The sequence below is a fragment of the Anas acuta genome, chromosome 20 (assembly GCF_963932015.1).
Source record: "Anas acuta chromosome 20, bAnaAcu1.1, whole genome shotgun sequence".
Taxonomy (NCBI): Eukaryota; Metazoa; Chordata; class Aves; order Anseriformes; family Anatidae; genus Anas; species Anas acuta.
In genome coordinates this window covers 2,138,916-2,156,630 of record NC_088998.1, presented here as the reverse complement: position 1 = coordinate 2,156,630, position 17,715 = coordinate 2,138,916, and the positions used below count along the sequence as shown (strand labels likewise).

The 17,715-nt window shown below is 49.7% G+C and overlaps 1 protein-coding gene across 6 annotated transcripts in view; it reads right to left on the bottom strand.

Moving 5' to 3' along the window:
- LOC137842564 (discoidin domain-containing receptor 2-like) overlaps positions 1-17,715 on the bottom strand; it is a 57,416-nt gene that overhangs the window by 19,811 nt on the left and 19,890 nt on the right. For all 6 annotated transcript variants that reach the window (XM_068656754.1, XM_068656757.1, XM_068656756.1 and 3 more), the window contains exons 2-6: positions 12,106-12,243; positions 7,603-7,705; positions 5,437-5,665; positions 2,371-2,518; positions 2,055-2,160 (exon numbers count right to left, since the gene is read on the bottom strand). In XM_068656754.1, coding sequence (XP_068512855.1) covers positions 2,055-2,160; positions 2,371-2,518; positions 5,437-5,665; positions 7,603-7,705; positions 12,106-12,169 — 650 coding nt within the window. In that variant the 5' untranslated portion in view covers positions 12,170-12,243. The remainder of the gene's footprint in view (positions 1-2,054; positions 2,161-2,370; positions 2,519-5,436; positions 5,666-7,602; positions 7,706-12,105; positions 12,244-17,715) is intronic.

The following is a 17,715-nucleotide window of genomic DNA, read 5'->3' as shown; positions in this document are numbered from 1 at the left end:
TCTTCACCCACCTGCCTTTTGGGAGTCATTCCTGGGATGTCCCTTGTCTTATGGCAGGGCAGTGCTAACAGCTCAGCAGTACTAGTGCCCCAGCTTGCTCCCTGGACTTGTTTCATTCAGCTCCTCTGGGCAGTCTTTGTAACCTGGGCTGCTGCTGCATGTGCTGAAGCTGAATAAGCTGAAGAATACCCCAAGCCCATTCCAGGCGTGCCCTCAAATCAGAGGGATTTGCATAGGCCTGCATACCTTCCTTGTGAACTCCAAAGCAGGACCAACAGTGGGAAGAGGTGGACTCCTTCCGGACTAGGCAGGCACGCAACCTAGCGTTCAACTACCTCTAAAGACTCCTTGCTTTGTGTGCTGGGTTTTGTGCCTGATTTTAGAGCTTCCTGACATTCCCCAGCAAAGCCAGTTTTCTAAGTTAGAGCAGGACAGGTGAGTGCAACTGCTACTTCTGTCTGCACCTGTAAGCCCATTTTTCCTTTACATCCAACCTCCCACTGTATCAGTGCAGGTTAGTGTCTGGTACTTCCAAACGTAGCTCCCTGGTGTCTTGCAACATCCTTCACCCGTGAAGAATGTACTTTTTCCACCCATATTTTAATCGTAAGCATAATAGAGCACAAGTAACTTAGAAAACTCTCTCTAAGCATAAGGAATTTTAGGCATTAGTAAAAACTTTCATGGAAGTTAATGAAATATGAAATAGGACTTGGAATATAAGCACCTTAAAAAAAATCAATGGATGACTACAGGTCACTGAAGTCACCTATTAGGCACATTCTTGCACAACCAGGGATATGCTGCCTCGAGAGGAGGCCCCATGCCCAAGTCTGTCAGAGGTTTCAAGCCATCTAAATACATTCAAATCCGTTTACAACACATAAAGTGGCTGCATAATGTCTGAAAGTTATTTAATATTTCATATTCAGACTGTTAATGAACTCTTTCCACAAAAGTTAACTGTTGGCTAAACCATAGTCACCTCAAAACTTTATACACCACCCTACCTAATTAACCACAATCATATGAAAAATTAATGGTCCTTGTAATGAGCTGTCAAAATCCAGTTATTTTAATCTTTTTGACTCCAAATTGGAAAAGCATCATACCCAAGAAAGCTCTACAGTGATTAATCGGGCACCTTCCTCTCATACCACTTTAGCAGCGGTATCTCTGCTGACTTGAAGCTTCGTGCAGGGAGCAATGCAGCTTTCCAAGTTGTTTCAAGTCCATCAGAGCTTTCTTTTCAAAAACAGTGTCTCAAATCTGTCCAGAAGCTCAGAGTTATCAAGTGCAAGCCTAGAGTTCAAGTGCTGAGCGTTTTCTCGGATGCCCAGTTTACCCTGAAGACCTCCTGCCACAGTTTAAGATGCAGTCTGCTGGAGAATGCACTTCAGATACCAAACTCCAGAAGCAACAAAGGCAATGGAGAGGGGAAGGACCTTCATCTGCTCCAGGGACACTGGGACTACACAGGCTGAAGATCCAGCCAGCTCTCCCACTCCAATCTGGGGCAACCGAAGAGTAGCAGCACCTTATGATCTGCAGTATCAAAGACAGCTTAAAACTACACCTGACCCAATAAAGAAATCAGTGCATTGAATATGGTCACAATTAGAGACCAAGAGTGACAAGGGCTTTAAGGCAATCCCATACATCAGGACAGTCTCATCACATCACACCACACAAAAATAGAAGCCATGAACGAAGACAGCACCGAGCTGTATAATGACAGACTTCCTTTTGAAGAGAAGCACCAACAGCTTCCAATAACAAAGGTTTGTTTCCTGCCAGCCCTTGCCAGCGGGGGGGAATGAATCTGTCACATCATGAACCCATGCCCTCCTTTAAAATAGCAACTAACAACATGTCAAAGGACCTGGAACAACAAAGCCACTGAAGCAGCAAATGCTTTGGAGAATTAAGAGGCTAGCTTGCAGCCAGAGAGGTCTCACCAAGGAAGAGTTTGGGATACAAGATACTAATGACTAGGTAAGTAAGAAGAGAGAATTTGCACAGTGACCGAGAGAGAACAGGACGACTTCTCCCACCTGCGCTCCTGGTAGCCATCATAGGTCGAGTCATTCAGATAAACGATGGGGAAGCCAGGAGCCGCTATTGTCCCTCCTTCAGGAATGCTATAGGATGCCAAACCATCTAAAAGAGAAGGCCATATACCTCAGAAACACAGCAGCAGCAGCCTTCCATCATCTCTGCCCACATGATCCTTTCATTTATGATGTGGACCAACAGAAGCAGTTCGGTGGGCCTGGAATTCCCTTCTGCATACTTGGGGACACAGGTGAGCCCCAGTCAGAGTTGTGCAAGGACTACTGTTCAGTGGTAGGCATGGGAATTGCTACTTACCGTACCAGACACAGCCGTACAGCTCCACCCTCATGCAGACGGTCATCGGCAGCTCCGTCACAGGGATCACCCGGATAAAGCGAGCAATGATGGGAGGCCGAAGATCTTTCAGGACCACATCATACGTGTCAATGTTGCCTTGGATCACCTGGAGAAGAGAAGTCCTTATCAGTAACTTCTCCCTGTTGTGCAATTCACGTGTACAGGGGTGTAACTGCACCCCATCGCTTCAGACCGGAGAGATTTCCCACACAGTATCTGCAGAGGGGTGGTGCTGCTGCTCCCCTCTCCTACCCAGGCAGTACTCTGGGGAGAGGAGAAAGGCAGGTGGGAGATGAATGCACGTGTGGACCTTATGCTGCAGAGACCTTCAGAGTTACTAGTACGTAGCCTCTCTTTCCCTCGTCACTAGTTACCTGGTAGAAAAAGGACATCAGGACCCTCTATGAAACACCGGACAAGCCAACAAAATTTCAGAGGTGCCGCAGCATCTGGTGGATGGAAGTTCCCACAGCACTGCCATAATCACCCCATCCTGCTGAAGTGTGGTCTGATACATCAGGAACTTTTACCTCCCCTTCCCCTCAGCCTCACTGCAGGTCTGGGAAAGGTCCTCTGCTCATTCTGATGGTCAGTGAGTGGAAACAGCTGAAGCTGTCATCTTCCCTGCTGGTGGTGGGCACAAAGTGCCCAAGGGACTTGGAAAGGGTCTCGACTTACGGAAACAGAATAAAAACACTTTTGACATTGAGAGTGAGCAACACGTGTGGGGGCTCCTGTCCAAAGATACTAATCGTGAGAAGGATGAAGCAGAGGCTGAGGTTGCTCAGACCACATGGATTGCAATTGCTGGCGTATGGGCAACTTAGAAGATGAGGGAGGCCAACAAGGGAGCAGAAAAGTGGCTTCCCCTTCACAGGGAGGATCTCCAGAGAATAATGGTGGCTCATGAGCACACTGAGAAGCAAGAGAACTTATGATACCACAAAAGGAAGCTACTCAGAAGGCTGCATCTCTCTGAAGATGAGCCAGGATAACAGCGCAGAAAGGCTGCTGAAATGGAGAGGAGGTCGCCTCTGGTGGTCTTCTGGACTGCACCAGGAGAGCTGGGAAAGGTTCCTGCAACTGGTTGTACAGGTCTACTAAACTGCACGTCCCAGCAGCTGACCAACAAAAACAGAAGCTGACTCTCTTAAGGGATGGGAGGCACTTAGATAGGCTGGAGCATCGTGCGATCATCACAACATGGAATTGGGCAAGGGTAAATGCTGGGTTCTGCACCTGGGACTGAGCAATGCCGGACAAAGGACAGGCTAGGAGAGGAGTGGCTGGAGAGCAGCCCTGCAGGAAGGGAGCTGGGGGTGCTGGTGACAGCAGGCTTAACGTGACCCAGCAGCGTGCCCAGCAGGCAGCGTGCCAGCAGGCAAACCACATTTTGGGGTGCATTCACCACAGTTTAGCCAGCCGGTCAAGTGAGGTGACTCCCACCAGGCCTAGCACTGCTGCGGCCTCAACCTGAGCACTACATGCAGGTCTGCTCAATGTGACGTTTTCCACAGTGTGGAATGGATGTTATGAAACCTGAATGCATCCAGAGGAGGGCAACAAAGCTGGGATAAGGGCTGGAAGGAGTGTCTAACAGGAGAGGCTGGGACACTTGGGCTGTCTAGCCTGGAGAAAAGGAGGCCTAGAGGAGGCTTCACCTTCGCTGTTCTCTGCAGCTCCCTGAGGAGGGAAAGTGCAAAGGCAGGTACTGGTCCCTGCTCCCCCGTCACCAAACACAGGACATGTGGGAACAGCACAAAGCTGTGCCAGGAGAGAGTCAGACTGGATGCTCGGACAAGTTTAGTTACTGTGAGGGTGGTCAAACACCAGAAAGGCTTGCTAGAGAGGCAGTCAATGCTCCACGCTTGTCAGGGCCCAAGAGGCAGCTGGATAATGCCCTCGGTAACATGCTTGTACTTTTGGTCAGTCCTGGAGTGGTCAGGCAGTGGGACTTGGAGATTTTTGTAGGTCCCTTCCAACTGAGCTATACTACCTCTTATTCAGTAAAGGACAGTCACAAAACAAAGCTAAAGGGGCATTTAGGTGCTTGTGGACGTTGTGACCAATTGAACACTGGTGCTACTTGAGACGCAGACTTCACCCAACAACATACCAGTTAAGAACAGTGACCCCCACAGAGCTTGAACTTCTCTTTCCAGCCTACAAACAGAGCATTTATAGCACACAGTCTGAGGGACAGGCAAGTAATATTAAAAGCCAAAGGTCTTTACTAATACTACTAGGTATTAGTACCTAATACGATCTCTGGCATTAAATACAGATCCTGCTGTGACTTCCAAAGCAACCCCAGTGCTAGAAATATCACTGTACCCACTACCTTTCTAATCTGGCTTAGGTCTTCAACCTCCTGAGGCAGGGTTTTTCAAGCCAGCTTGAAGCAGGGTGATCTAACTCAGACAAGCTGATTTCTTCCCAGGAAGTTTAAGGAAGGCTTATGAACATGACCAGAGTGCTGCTAGTGCTGCACTGTGTGTTCGAGTCTGCGGACAGCAGGAGACTGCTGCAGAGAAGCCCCTTTGGGTATGTGTGCTGAGCACATTTCCTACCCTCTAAAATTCTTCCTCCCCATGGCTCCCTACATTAAACACTGCTACCAGACATCCAGAACCTTATCTCCTTTCCCTGCCACCTTCCTTTCTTTTTTAATCACAAAACAGAGATCTGCTTTGCAGCTTCCAATTCAAAAGGTGAGTGTCCAGCTGGCAGAGGGACATTCACATAACATTTTGACTATGGACAGAAAGGTAGCAAAGAGCCACAGTTTTTAGTCAAGGCAATGGCAGCAATTTGAGGAAGCAAGTCAGGGGAATAACAGTGCAACATCATAGCAAACACAGGAGTAAGGCAGAAGATGCTGAATGCCTGATGATAAACAGGGAAGAGTCAGAAGAAAGTAGGATGCACCAGGCAAGAAATAGGGCACGTGCCTTCTGCAGTCTAATTCATAGAGACTTGATTTGAATTTTGCATGCTCCACGATTCAGTTCCTACTACACTCACCTTCCTGCCCTGACGATCCTTCCAGGAGATCCAGCGCTCTCCGTTGCGGCTGTAGTCAATTCGGTAAGCACGGGCAAATTCTTTGCCCGTGGCACGGGCATGCCGTCCCTGAGTCCCAATCAAGGTGATGAAAAAGAGCTTATGCAGGTCGATCTGGAGGAACTGTACATCTTCTGGCTGCAGCAAGCCAGCTGGGCACCAGGCTCCATCCCCCTCTTCCCTTTGTAACCTGGGGGAAAAGACGCACGTTAAAAAAACTTCACTTCCAAGGACTCATCCTCCCCAGCAGCTTAGGAGACACCTTGAAACTGTGAGAACTGGGTGAAAGAGGCCTACTTGCAAATGAGACAACAGCTGGCTACCAAACACCTCTCCCCTTTGAGCTGACTGTCTATTGAGACTTATCCGAATGCTGTAGCCAGATTTGCACTGTTCAGATCAACTCCCTTGGATTTAGTTACATCTCCTTAACTATAAAATCATTTCTTTCCCAGAAGCAATGCTTTAACGCTGATCAGAAACAACTACATTACTCAGTAGGAAACTGCATATTGCTTGCTTTTTAGCATCGTGCCTGGAAAGTGCATCCCTGCTTCTAAATCTTACACAGTATAGCCTCAACCTCTGCTCGACCTCCTGCTACAGCTCTAACAAGCACAAATAGGAGCCATCAAACATTTTAGAAAGAAAAGCTTTGCCCATCTACAAATTTTTCTGAGTCATCTCAAAACAGCTTTCATATTTCTTTCATTCATCAAACTTGCTAGCAGAGGACACTGCCAGTGATATGACGTGGAACTGTCTGGTTAGGAGTTGAACATCGTGGCACCAGATGCAGAGCTTCAGGTTTTATCCTTGGAGACTGCATGCCAAGAAGTATGCTCTATCAATCAGTAGGTGGAGCCACTAAAGGAAACACTGCCTTACCTAGGCTTCTCTAGGCTGAGCTGTGCAAGCCAGGTGATGGTGAAAGATTTAAATGTGGAAAACTTATCTGGAAACAAGACGGCTGTGGTGTCTTCCACAACAGATTTTCTGGCAAATGGGAAGCCCTTGAAAGGTCCTTGTCTTTCCAACAGCCATCCCAGCTCTACCTGATGGGATCGCTGAGTGCTATCAGCCCTCACGCATCAAGGAAAGAAGTGCCCAGCAGGAGACACTGGAGGTCAAGGTACAGGCTAGAGCAAAGACTTTTGTCTCAGGTTGGTCAACAATGTGCTTGCTTGTGCAAGACTTTCTTCCAAGATGTGGCAAGTAAAACAAGTTCTAAGAAAGGCATGAAGGTGATTGTGAAATGACAGGGGCAGACATCTGCGTAGGACGGCTATGATCTCTAACAAAATGAAGTCAGCTACAGGATGTCTTCGTGTCTGCACTCCGTGGACGCCCAGCTACCCTAACAGATGATGGTAGGAGATGGTAAGTGCTGCCTCAGGTCTTTGCAGAGCTAGGGATAAGCCATAAATCAGAGAACTAAATGCATCTCCTGGCTTTCAGGCCATTTAAAATCTTTGCTCTACCACAGACTAACAAAAGAAAGCAAGCATTAGGAGAGTTTTATGATTTTTGACGGCCCACATTCTTTATAAAAATAAAAGCATTGTAGTGAACCTGAAATTCCTATCTGACTTGCATAGAAACTAAAGGAATGTTTGACATCATCGTAACAAACAAGTCTAAGGAAACTTAGATTTGTAAATATTTTGAAAATCATCAGTTATTAGTTCTGAGAGAAATGAAAAAACAAAAATGAAAAGCTGACTTCATGAAAAAGACCATAGTATTTCTCGACCTTGAAAGAAAAATCTGAAGCTGCTTTTTTAACAATTCCCCAACTCTACAGTTTCCAGGCTTTTTTTTGGTCGAAGTAGAAACAGTCCATTTCTTCAAGAGGATTCAGCTGAAAAGTGCTATGTGCTGCTTGTACAGCCAAATCCTGCAACTCTCCAAACACCAAGACATCACCACCACTCTGGGTACCTTTCTGACAGGTCTACCACTTCACTCTCGTGGGGACAATTCTTAATATTGAGACAGAACATCATGTATTACAGCAATGCAATACTTTAAGGGTGAAGGTAAGCAAAAGCTCAATCATATCGGATATCTAAAAACTTTTTTTTTTTTTTTTTTTTAATTTACATGTTTTGTCAGGGATTAACCTACCGTGCATACTGGGGTCCTGTGGAATCATACCACTGGCTGGAAGCAGTGATGTCTTCATCCCTTATCGTCCCTTCGTGCATTCCCAAAGGGTAACGGCATATAGCTGAAAATGGGAACAAAAGCAAGTAAAAATCAGTACCAACTCTTTTTAGATCACCAGACAAGTTTAATTAAAAGACTATCATGCCTAGGGAATAAACGTGGTAATGATAAAGTTGAGAATGCAAATAAAAAGGATGAAATACTTCATAATTGCTATAAACTAAAATTATGTGTAATGAAATACACTCAGAGCTGGTGTCATTCTGCAGAATTCTGGCAAGGAAAAACTTCACAAAGAAGCATTTTAAGAACAAGAAATCCAAACCCACGCTAGTGTTACTGGTTGCATGGGCCTATTCTACAATGAAACATTATATAGGAATAATTGTGCAATATAAAAAGGAAGCAACTGTTACAAGTTTTTGCTGCTTCCTCTGGAAGAACCCAGATGCTTGACTTGCAATCAATACAAAGGACTGTTATTATTCTCACCAGCCCAATAATATGTGAGAAGTTAAAGAGCATCTATCACAGGTGACCAAACAACTCCAGCTTATGGAAGCATCTGCACCGTTGTGTCACTGTGGGTTAGAGCTTACATCTGAGTGAAGCCCCCGACCATCCACACTGCTCCACCCTGGTCTGCCCCTGCCTCTAGCCATGAGAGGAGCAAGCAATTCTCTCCAGGCACGCTTCTCACTCCAACTTGGTGCCTCCAAGGCGTACAGGCAACTGCCTCAACCCACAGGGCTCTGCAAGCTCAACGCAGTTCAATTCACCAAGGACAGTGCAGACATAGCTCACAAGTCTATGCGGGCCAAGCCCTCCCCCCTGATGTCATGTTTTAAATATGTTTTGGAATATTAGAGATGCTTCGGAAAACTCAAAGCCTTAATGTATTCATTAAGGCTCAGTATTCAAAACAGGCAAGCAAGATATTTTTGTCAGACTGACATCAACAGTAGATTAAAGAAGTTATATGGGATTAAATCATGAAACAATTAAAGGCAAAAACACAGTCACTGACAAGTCCCAGAAGAGAAGGAAACGCGCTCTCTTATGCATCATTGGTCCTTGTGCCCTGAGCTCGCAGCAGCCCCAGCTCTTCCCCTTGCCTGCAGTGACACAGGCAAGTGACAGCACGTGCTGCAGCCTCTCCAGAGCAGGATGCGTGTCAGCTGCATCCTCAGCACATCCCCACAGCCACGCTGCCTGCTGCCACGTCAGCAGCTCTGCTTGCCCTTCCCTCGGGGAGGGCACGGCCTCGGGCGTCCTCGTTTCTGTTTCTCGTGGCTGCTGCCCTCACACCAAGCCTGGGTAGGGCTGTTCACTGGGTTCGGGAGCTACAAGACAAGACAGAAGCCTGAAACCCACCTTTCCGTTACCACCATGCAGAAGAAATGTGGGCTGAATAACGAGCTGCCAGATTTCATGCAGAAATGCCTGTGCACAGAGGTTACTGCGATAGGGTTGGGCTGCAGCTGTTGTCAGGCACAGCATCAATGCACGCGTGCTGTCATTAAATAATCCTGATAAATTATTAAATAATCTTGTAGAGGAGATGGATGGTGAGTTGACAATGTTTGCTGATGACCTCAGATTATTTAATATAAAAAGATTCCAACTGACAGAAGAAAGCTCCCATGGTACTGTCTGACTGCAGTAAAACAGCACAAGACCTAGGTAAAGAACAAGTTAAACAGACAAACACAACTAAAACTCCAAAACAGCTCCTTCAGGATACACAGGTTACCATGCAGAGGAAGGAGGCCATTCTATGAGCAGCTGAATGCACATAAAATCAAACAGTGAATGCAAAAACCAGAACACACCATTACACAGCTGCCTGCATTCGTGGTCAGATGCTGGTCAGCTATGGAATACAGCTTCCTTTTCCCATCAAAAGGTAGAGAAGGCAATGTAGATGACACACAAGGAAGGATCAACAGACTTATTACAGAATAGACTACTGAAGCATTACAAAGATCATTTATATCCTGAACAATTCCTTGCTGCTTCTCAAAATCCCAGAACTAGGAGGCATCAAGGCATCAAAAGATCAGGTTCAACACCAACATAAGCATCCTTAACCTGCTAAACACTACAAATGCCAAAGGTTCACATGGCTTCAAAAATCAGCTGAACTCACAGATTCAACGTGCACTAACAGCTACTTAACGGAAAGGCACGAGTGCTCGCTCAGAAAGCTCCGAAGCAGCTTGCTACAGTTGGCTGAGAAGGCAGCTGGGGGAAGCACGCTGTGAACTCATCCAGAACCAGCCAGGTTGGGATCCTGCTGGAGTCGGGACACCAAGCTGGATGGGCCTCTGGTCTACCCTGAACATTGATCCATCTGAGGTTTCACAGAAGGCCTGTTTACAGAAGAAATCCCTGGAAGGCAGCTGGTCTCTGGCTGTGGTCAGTGCCTACACTCAGGCATGATGACTGTGGCTGCTGAAAACTAACCCAAGGCTCTGACCCTGCTCTGATGCTGAACAGTAAGTTCAGTAAACCAGCCTGGCCTCACCTGGCTTAATTCTGCCCTGTCCCACCATAGACCAGTACAATCCAAACCGCTGCAGGAAAGCTAGTAGGCTGCTGACCGGTGAGTACCTAAAGAGTTCCCAAAAGGGCAGAATTGTCACCTGAAAGCAGAAAGGGCTTTTGTGATTCTGCAGTGTGAGTCCTGTCTGGTCTCACCTTTGTTAAGGAGAGCAGACCCTACACCAATGCCACGTGGAGAGCCAGGGAGGGACTCTTGGACACTGGGAGTTATCGCAGTCCTGAACAAAACTCACTCACTCACACATCCTGGGCTGGCAGATGGAAGTCAGAGTGGCTCTGGCATTGAGGATGTGCTCTACAGGTGGCTGCGATTCACAGCAGCAGAGGGCTCTCACCAAAATGCGCATCCCATCAGACTCCTGCTCAGACTTCTCCAACTCCTTACTACGCAGCTGGGGACACACTTGTCTGCCATGCAGATAGATACCCAGAGGGTAAGAAAAATGTCACAGTTCACATCTCTTATAGTGAGGTCAAACATCTGATGCTGGGCAAAAGAACCACACAGGATCCTTCCCAAACAGGTCTGGCATCGACCACAAAGCAGCCCCTTCAGTTTAGAAGGCATCTGCATTGCTTACAGGTCTACAGCCAGTCTGGAGGGGCTTCAGACAACTCCTGGAGCAGATCAGGGCAACACAACCCAGGGCCATCAGCTGGGGCTGTGTGTCTGGGTGGGAACAGCAGGGCACAGCCCCTGGGACAGAGGCAGCTGAGCAGCTGCGGAGCTGAGAAAGCGAAGCTGCTGGAGGAAGCCACAGCCAGAACACAGAAGTACTAGCAAAGCCAAATACTCGTTTCTCAGTGAAAGAAATTACTGCGAGGGTGGTACCACAGCCTGGTGCTCAGAGCCCATTCGACCAGCTAGGGTCCTGCAGGGGGAGAGCTATTCCTGCACCTTTGGGTGCGCTGACTTCTGCACTCACTGCCACCAAAGGGGATCTGCACGTGATTGACCCTCTGGCTGCTGTCTTCCCTGTCCTGTTCTTCCACTAGTTTTAACCATCAGAACCAGCTGGCAACCACTGCTCAGAGCTGGGCATTAGAGGGAGGCACAGCAACGCCTGCCGAGCTTCCTCACGGGCTTCACATCACTTCTGTTCAGTGGCAGTGACCTCAAGCTGCCGGGAACATCTACAGGGCAGAGCAGTCAGAGCCAGGCACAGTCACAGGACTTCAAGCAGAGCCAGACCCAGCAGGGTGAACCAAGCCCCTCAGGGTAGCACTGCTGTCTCGCCACACCTTGGGACAAGCTGGAAAAGGACTACACTCATTATTTCAGACTGTCTCTGGCTGAAACCACCTCATTATGGTGATTTTCGCAATATATTGCAGACTGTTATCTTACTCATCTCTGTCGGACTTGCAGCTTGCTCCATGCAGTAGGATACAAGGCATTCCCTCCCCAGGGGCTCGCAGGCTTGTATCACTGTCGCTAGCCTAGAGCTTTGAGCCAGGTAAGGTTTTTAAACCTTTCCTTCCACATCTCTCTCCTCCCAAAACCCTGCTTGCTGCCTGCAGAGCTGTGGTTTATGGTTTGCTAACTGGTAATTTGTTTTCCACAGCAAGCAAAGTCTCTCTGAGCCAATCTAGAGCCAGTTTTTTTTCCTGCAGGCCACATGGCCAAAGTTATGAAGAGAGAACCAGAGCTCCAAGCAGGCTTGCTGAGGGCACAGACCCTGTGGGTGGGTGGGTGCACAAAGGAATAAATCCATGTGCCTGAGCCCTCCAGGGACTGTCAGGTGTTCCACTCCAGCACAGCCATCAGGGAAGACAACCCATCTTGGGCACCCAGGAACTACGTTAGAGAAGAAAAAAAAAAAAAAAAAAAAGGCTGCAAATGAAGATGTGAAAGGTGGGAGAGCACGGTCCTCTCCCAGCCTGGCAGCTCCCTACCAGGGTTGACTTCGGTGCCAGAGGGCTCAGGCAGTGAGGCCAACAGCAGCATGCAGAAGATCATGGTAGCAGTCGGAGGCGCTGCACAGGGTCGGATGGGCGCGAGTCCTTCACAGGTGGCAGCTGCCGTCTACATTTCTGAAAGACAAAGCAGAGAGAGATAAGAGTCCTCCCAAGGCAGGGCTTGCTATACTGTCATTGCCTCGTGATGGGCTGGGCAATTTTTCATGCCTTCAGAAGCATCCTGACCCTGCTCTGATCCTTCTTCTGATCAGAGGCTCGCTGATGAATGAACGGCTGCCTGATCACCCGCATCCCCTCTGGTGCTGTTAACATCGCCCAGCTCAGCTGCCGCATCGACAGTGTGGACACACTCAATGACGGTTCTTAAACAAGTCCAATGAAAAGTCATCTCTCCCCCGTTTATTGATTGCTTTCCTTGTTATATTCACAAGCCCAGCAGCTGTTCCTAGAGCAAACCTGCATGGCCCAGCCGGGCTCCCCAAGTGGTGCTGATCCATCCAGACACTTCCACCTGCACCAACTGCCTGCTCCAAGCACTCCAAAACTTGTCACTCAATCTCAAGATAAACGTCTACAACAGGGTGAAAATAATCTCTCCCTTCACATCTACATAGCTGCCAAAAAAGCATGTGCACTCACACATGCAAGTACACTTAATTTCCTGTTTGGAAATGAGGAAAACTGCAAAGGGCTTAAACTCTGGCAATTCCAGTGGAAAGCCACGATACGACCCGTGTTCCTGGAGGTGTTATCAGTGAAGCTACACAAATTCTTTGCATCCACATTCACTACAAACTGCCTCGGGAGGTTCCCATCCTGGAAGATTGCTTTACAGAAGGCAGGCAAGAGGGCCTGTCTCCTACTGAAATGGTAGAAGAAAACAGAACAAATCAATAAACAAAAAAATGCCAGAGCCAGAGGGCATTTGCTTAGAAATCCTCAGAGGGGCATTAAAAAGGCACAAGTGGACATTAGGATTGGTCAGCAGAGAAAGAGACCATCACCATGCCAGTGCGAACGCACATCTAAGAATGACAGAGCATCAGATGCCCTTAGCTCAGAGTTGTAACAAAAGGCTGTATTTTTTCCACCCAACATAATTAAACTGTACAAGGCTCAGCCTTCAGTTGCTGTGGATACCACAACAATTGGCTTTACTCACTACAAAGATGCACTACGGGTTCTTAAAGCCGAAGGTAAAACCTTTGGCTCCAGAAATCCCCCAGCTGGACACCCAGGCGCTAAATCAGGGCTAGAATCACTGAGGCTTGCCCTGGTTTTATGCTCTTTCCTAAGGATTTGCTACCAGCCATTGTCCCTGCTGGATTCCATCAGAGACGAAGGCTCCGAGCCCGACAGCTGACCTAAGGGCCCTTTTGGGAAAAGCCAAAGGGGAGGAGGGGAACCAACAACAGGCAGGTGCTGCCCCGAGGTGCTGTGCCCAGCACTCTGGCACTACAAACAAGTGGCAGAAGACCTTACAATTGCCAGGGCACCTCCTGCTTCAGCCACCTCTTGTGCTCCCTGTGAGCACCCTGACCACAGCCATAACAAGGGTCTGTGACCCTGAGACCTCATGCAACCTGAGGTGGGGGCTGTGTAAAAGCAAACCAGCGGCAAGGGAAGGCAGCTCACATCTCAGCAGTGGGGTCTGGCAACCAGGGGAGAGGCTCTGGGCAAGCCCTTGCGAGCTGCCTGTGCATCTGTCATGGTCTCCCCCCCAAAAACTAAGGGGACCCCAAAACTGACAGTGCAGCTGTGGATGCCATGGAGCAGAGACTGGCCGTAGCTCACTGGAGGGGGATTTTTTGAGGACCTTTTTGCAGCAGAGTTTGAAGACAGAGCTGGATGTTTGTCGGTGCGGGCAGTTGGCTAGGGTGCCCCAGCTGACCAAGCAGGGCTGCCAGGGGGAACTGGTGAGAGCTGGGTGCAAGAGGACACTGTGCTCACACAGGGCCTTAGGAAGGAGAAGATCACAGGTCTTAAGGCTTTCATTTTATCCATCTTCCTGACATAGGTGGTGGCAAACCCAGCAGAGAGTACCGGGTGCCCTGACCACGGCCCTGGGGCTCTGTGGGCACAGCCTGGGCTGGAGACAATCCTGCCCTGGGGCCCTGGGCTGGAACAGCTGCAGAACAGAGCTGTGAGCTCCTGAGGGGGTCCCTGCAGGAGGACAGCGCCCTGGAGACATCTCCCCGTTGGTGACTTCCCAGATGGAGGCCATGCAGCTGGCAGCCATATGGGGCAGTCCTCAGATGGCAGAGGATGAGCATCCCGCTGCCCCATGCCCTCAGTGCCCAGGAAGGGCCCGGCCAGCAGGAGGGCAGCAGGTACTGTGTAGACACAGGCAGCTCCCAGCAAAACCCTCTGGGAATGTGCCCTGTAGGTCAGCCAAGGTCAAGAGAAAACATGGCCAAAGAGCACCAAAAGTCATCGTACATTGCCAGGTGAGGACAAGAGACGGCTGCTGATGCAAAAAAGAAATCAGAGCATCACCAGATGTGATTTAAGTGCTCAGATGCCGTGCCCTCCTGTCTGATCCAAAAGCCCAGCAAAGGGCTTGGCAGCAGGGAGACAGCCACCCAGAATGGGGATGAAGCAGCACCCACCCCGTGGCTCAGCACCAACAGCCCCACTGGGACAGGTTACCACCACCGCAGGGCTCCAGCAGCTGCAGGAGAGGTGCTGGGTCTTAGCATAAGGATTTGGCCTTTTAAGTGGATGACAAATTTAGCACAACTCTTGTTGGGTTATGAGAACAGCCACCAATATTCCTGCAACAGATGCAACGTGCAAGACAAGCAGCAACATTATCTCATTTGACCAGCTACAGAACAAGCACTGTCACTTAGTGCCCATCTCTGCAAAGATCACATTAAATCACATCCATTGTATTGCCATCATGTTGTCATTTAGCCGCCTGAATACAGCAATTAGAATGTAAAAAATAACGGGAGGGAAGAGGGAACTGGGGGGATCAAGGTAGGTCACACAAGTGCCCAAGCACCACGCCAGCTCCTGCCATCGAGCCAGCGGTGCCAGCCCCATCCCGGCCCCATCCTGCGCTGCTGGCTGTGGCCAGCACCCCGTGGGCCTGGGGCTTCCCCAGGAGGTGATGGGCATGAGGAGCTCAGCAGGTCACACACAACTGGTGTGGCCTGGGGGAGCTGCAAGCTGAAACTGGAAGATGCAGTGAGGCCAGCCTGGTCTCCAGGAGAGATGAGGAAAGCTTCAGAGCTGGCTCAAGCTCACCTGTGCAGTTCTGTGTCCACGAATGCTGGCTTTGGATTTGGCCCTGAGATCTCTGCTTCCACTCCCGTGCCTAAGGGTGTCCACGCCAAGCAAGATGAACCCTCTCAGGAGTCATCAGCGATGGCAGAGGGAACCCAAAGGGCTGGCTCGGACCAGCCTCAAACTCCCCAGGGAGCCACAGTTACGTGAGACAAATCCTCCCCTTTGTACACAGCCATGAAGAAACGCTCCCAGCAGGTCAGCCCGACGCGGGGACCCAGCAGCTGGGCCTTGCTGGCTGGTCCTGGCCCACCACCGAGGCCGTGGGGGAGTCCCGGGAGAGGAGCCGCATGCAGGGAGCAAACTGCGTCACTTCTCATCTGCTCGTGCCCTGCAGCTGTCCCTGCCTCGAGCAAGGACACCGAGAACGTTTTTTGATCCTGTTCTGTACTTAGAGGAGCCTCAGCCCCGCTCTGGAGCTCTTCCTGTTGGAAACTGTTTGAACAACTGCTGATGTTGAGTTTTTGCTAAGTCCTCATCCCAGCTGGTAGTAGATTTGGTTTCCCAACTGCACACTTCCATGTGCTAGGACAGACAGGAACACACCAACTTCCAGCCTCTGAACAAATGGCTCAGAAATCTTCTTCCTAATGATTTTTTCTGCCTAGACAGCTCACTTTTCTTCATAGCTCCTTCAGCTGCACTGGAGTCCCCTGCTTTGCTTTATGACCTGCCCACGTACCGCGGAAGTGCCAACACTACAGCACAAGCCTGAAACCAGCACAAACAGGATTAGCAACATCCTCACAGAGGCAAGAAAGTGTTAAACTCCGTTCCCGGACTGAATGGATCAAGTTGCTAATTGCTAACAGCTGGCTGCAGGAGAATAAAATCCTGTTACAATCATTGTGAGAGTGGAAAAAAAATCTTCTTGCTGAAAAACTCCCTAAGAAACGTAAGGGAGGGCAGTTTATTCCCAACGTACCCAGCAGATACCACGTCTAAACCCCGAGCCATCCTCCCCAGAGGAGCTCACTGTGACCCCGCGCTGTCCCCAGCGCAGTGTGGGGCTCACAGCAAGGCCTCGGCGCAGCGGGCGCAGGAGGGAGCTGTTCTTTAGTGATCCACATGAAGAAGGTGGGACTTGGAGCTCCTCCAGGTACTGTTCTCCCTCCAGAGATCCATTACGGAGGTCTGGCATGTTTGCAAGCCTCTCTAGATCCCAGCTGAAGCAGGCATTTGTTTTAACTGGTTCCTTCACAGATCGTTACCTCGGAGCGGGACCTTCAGGTTCATTGCAGGAATCCCATTAGAGATGCCCAGCACCGTGCCAAGACACTCTGTGGTCACGACCAAAACCCATAGGTGTGCGTGAGAGGTGTGCTGTACAGCAAGAGCATCTATCCAAAAAATCGGAATATCCCCAGAGGAGGCTCAGGAATGGCCAGACCCATCCAAGGTACCTGGATGTTACAGCCACAAGTCCTAAAGGCGTGTAAGAGGAAACAGCGAAGCTACTAATTGGGGCAATACCTGAAGCCTGAAGGCCAACAGGTGTGATTTCCAGCTTTGTGGCTCCAGAACAACAGTGGAGCTTTTCTCTTGGCCTCAGAACTAATCTGAGGCACCCCAAACGCAGCAGTCTGCCCCGGAGCACACACCTGAAGCCCATACAGCTCCGGTTTGACCGAGCAAAACGTGCTGAGGAAAGCACTCAGCAGAAAGCATTCTGACCACCTCTTGAAACATTTCACTTGATTTACAATTCCAATACTTCTCCTTGCTCCTCCTATTGATTTTTTTTAAGAGGACTTAAAGCTCTGGTCACCACCTCCCTGCACACCCCCACCCACCCGTAACAAAGCCCGCTTGGCTGGCGGCAGCCAGGAGTGTGTGGGGACAACTGGCCCAAGGCAAAGCGGCACCTTTGTGGTGACACAACCACCACGAGGCCGGGGAAGGCAGAGCTGCTCTCAGGACCCTGGCCTGAGAAGATGGCCGCCCAGCAAGCAAGCAACGAGCTTCCCCTTCAGCAAAGTCACAGCACGGCCCTGGCAGCCGGCCCTGGCTGGGGTGAGGCAGGCAGCGCGAGGAGAGGCCTGTGTCTGACAGTGTGACACTGGGGGGGGACCAGGCCAGGCTGAGCACAACGGGGACCAAAATCACCACGGGGACACTAACAGGGGAACCAGGCAAGGTCCTCGTGTGAGGCTCCAAGGGGAGATCTCAGATGCAGGCACCAGAGATGGTCGGGAAGGTGAAAACCCTGCGGCAGGGTTGGGAGTGCAGCGGGGAACTCAGGGCAGGAGCAGCAACCCACAAAGCAGTGTCCAGAGGGGGGACATGGCCGGACAG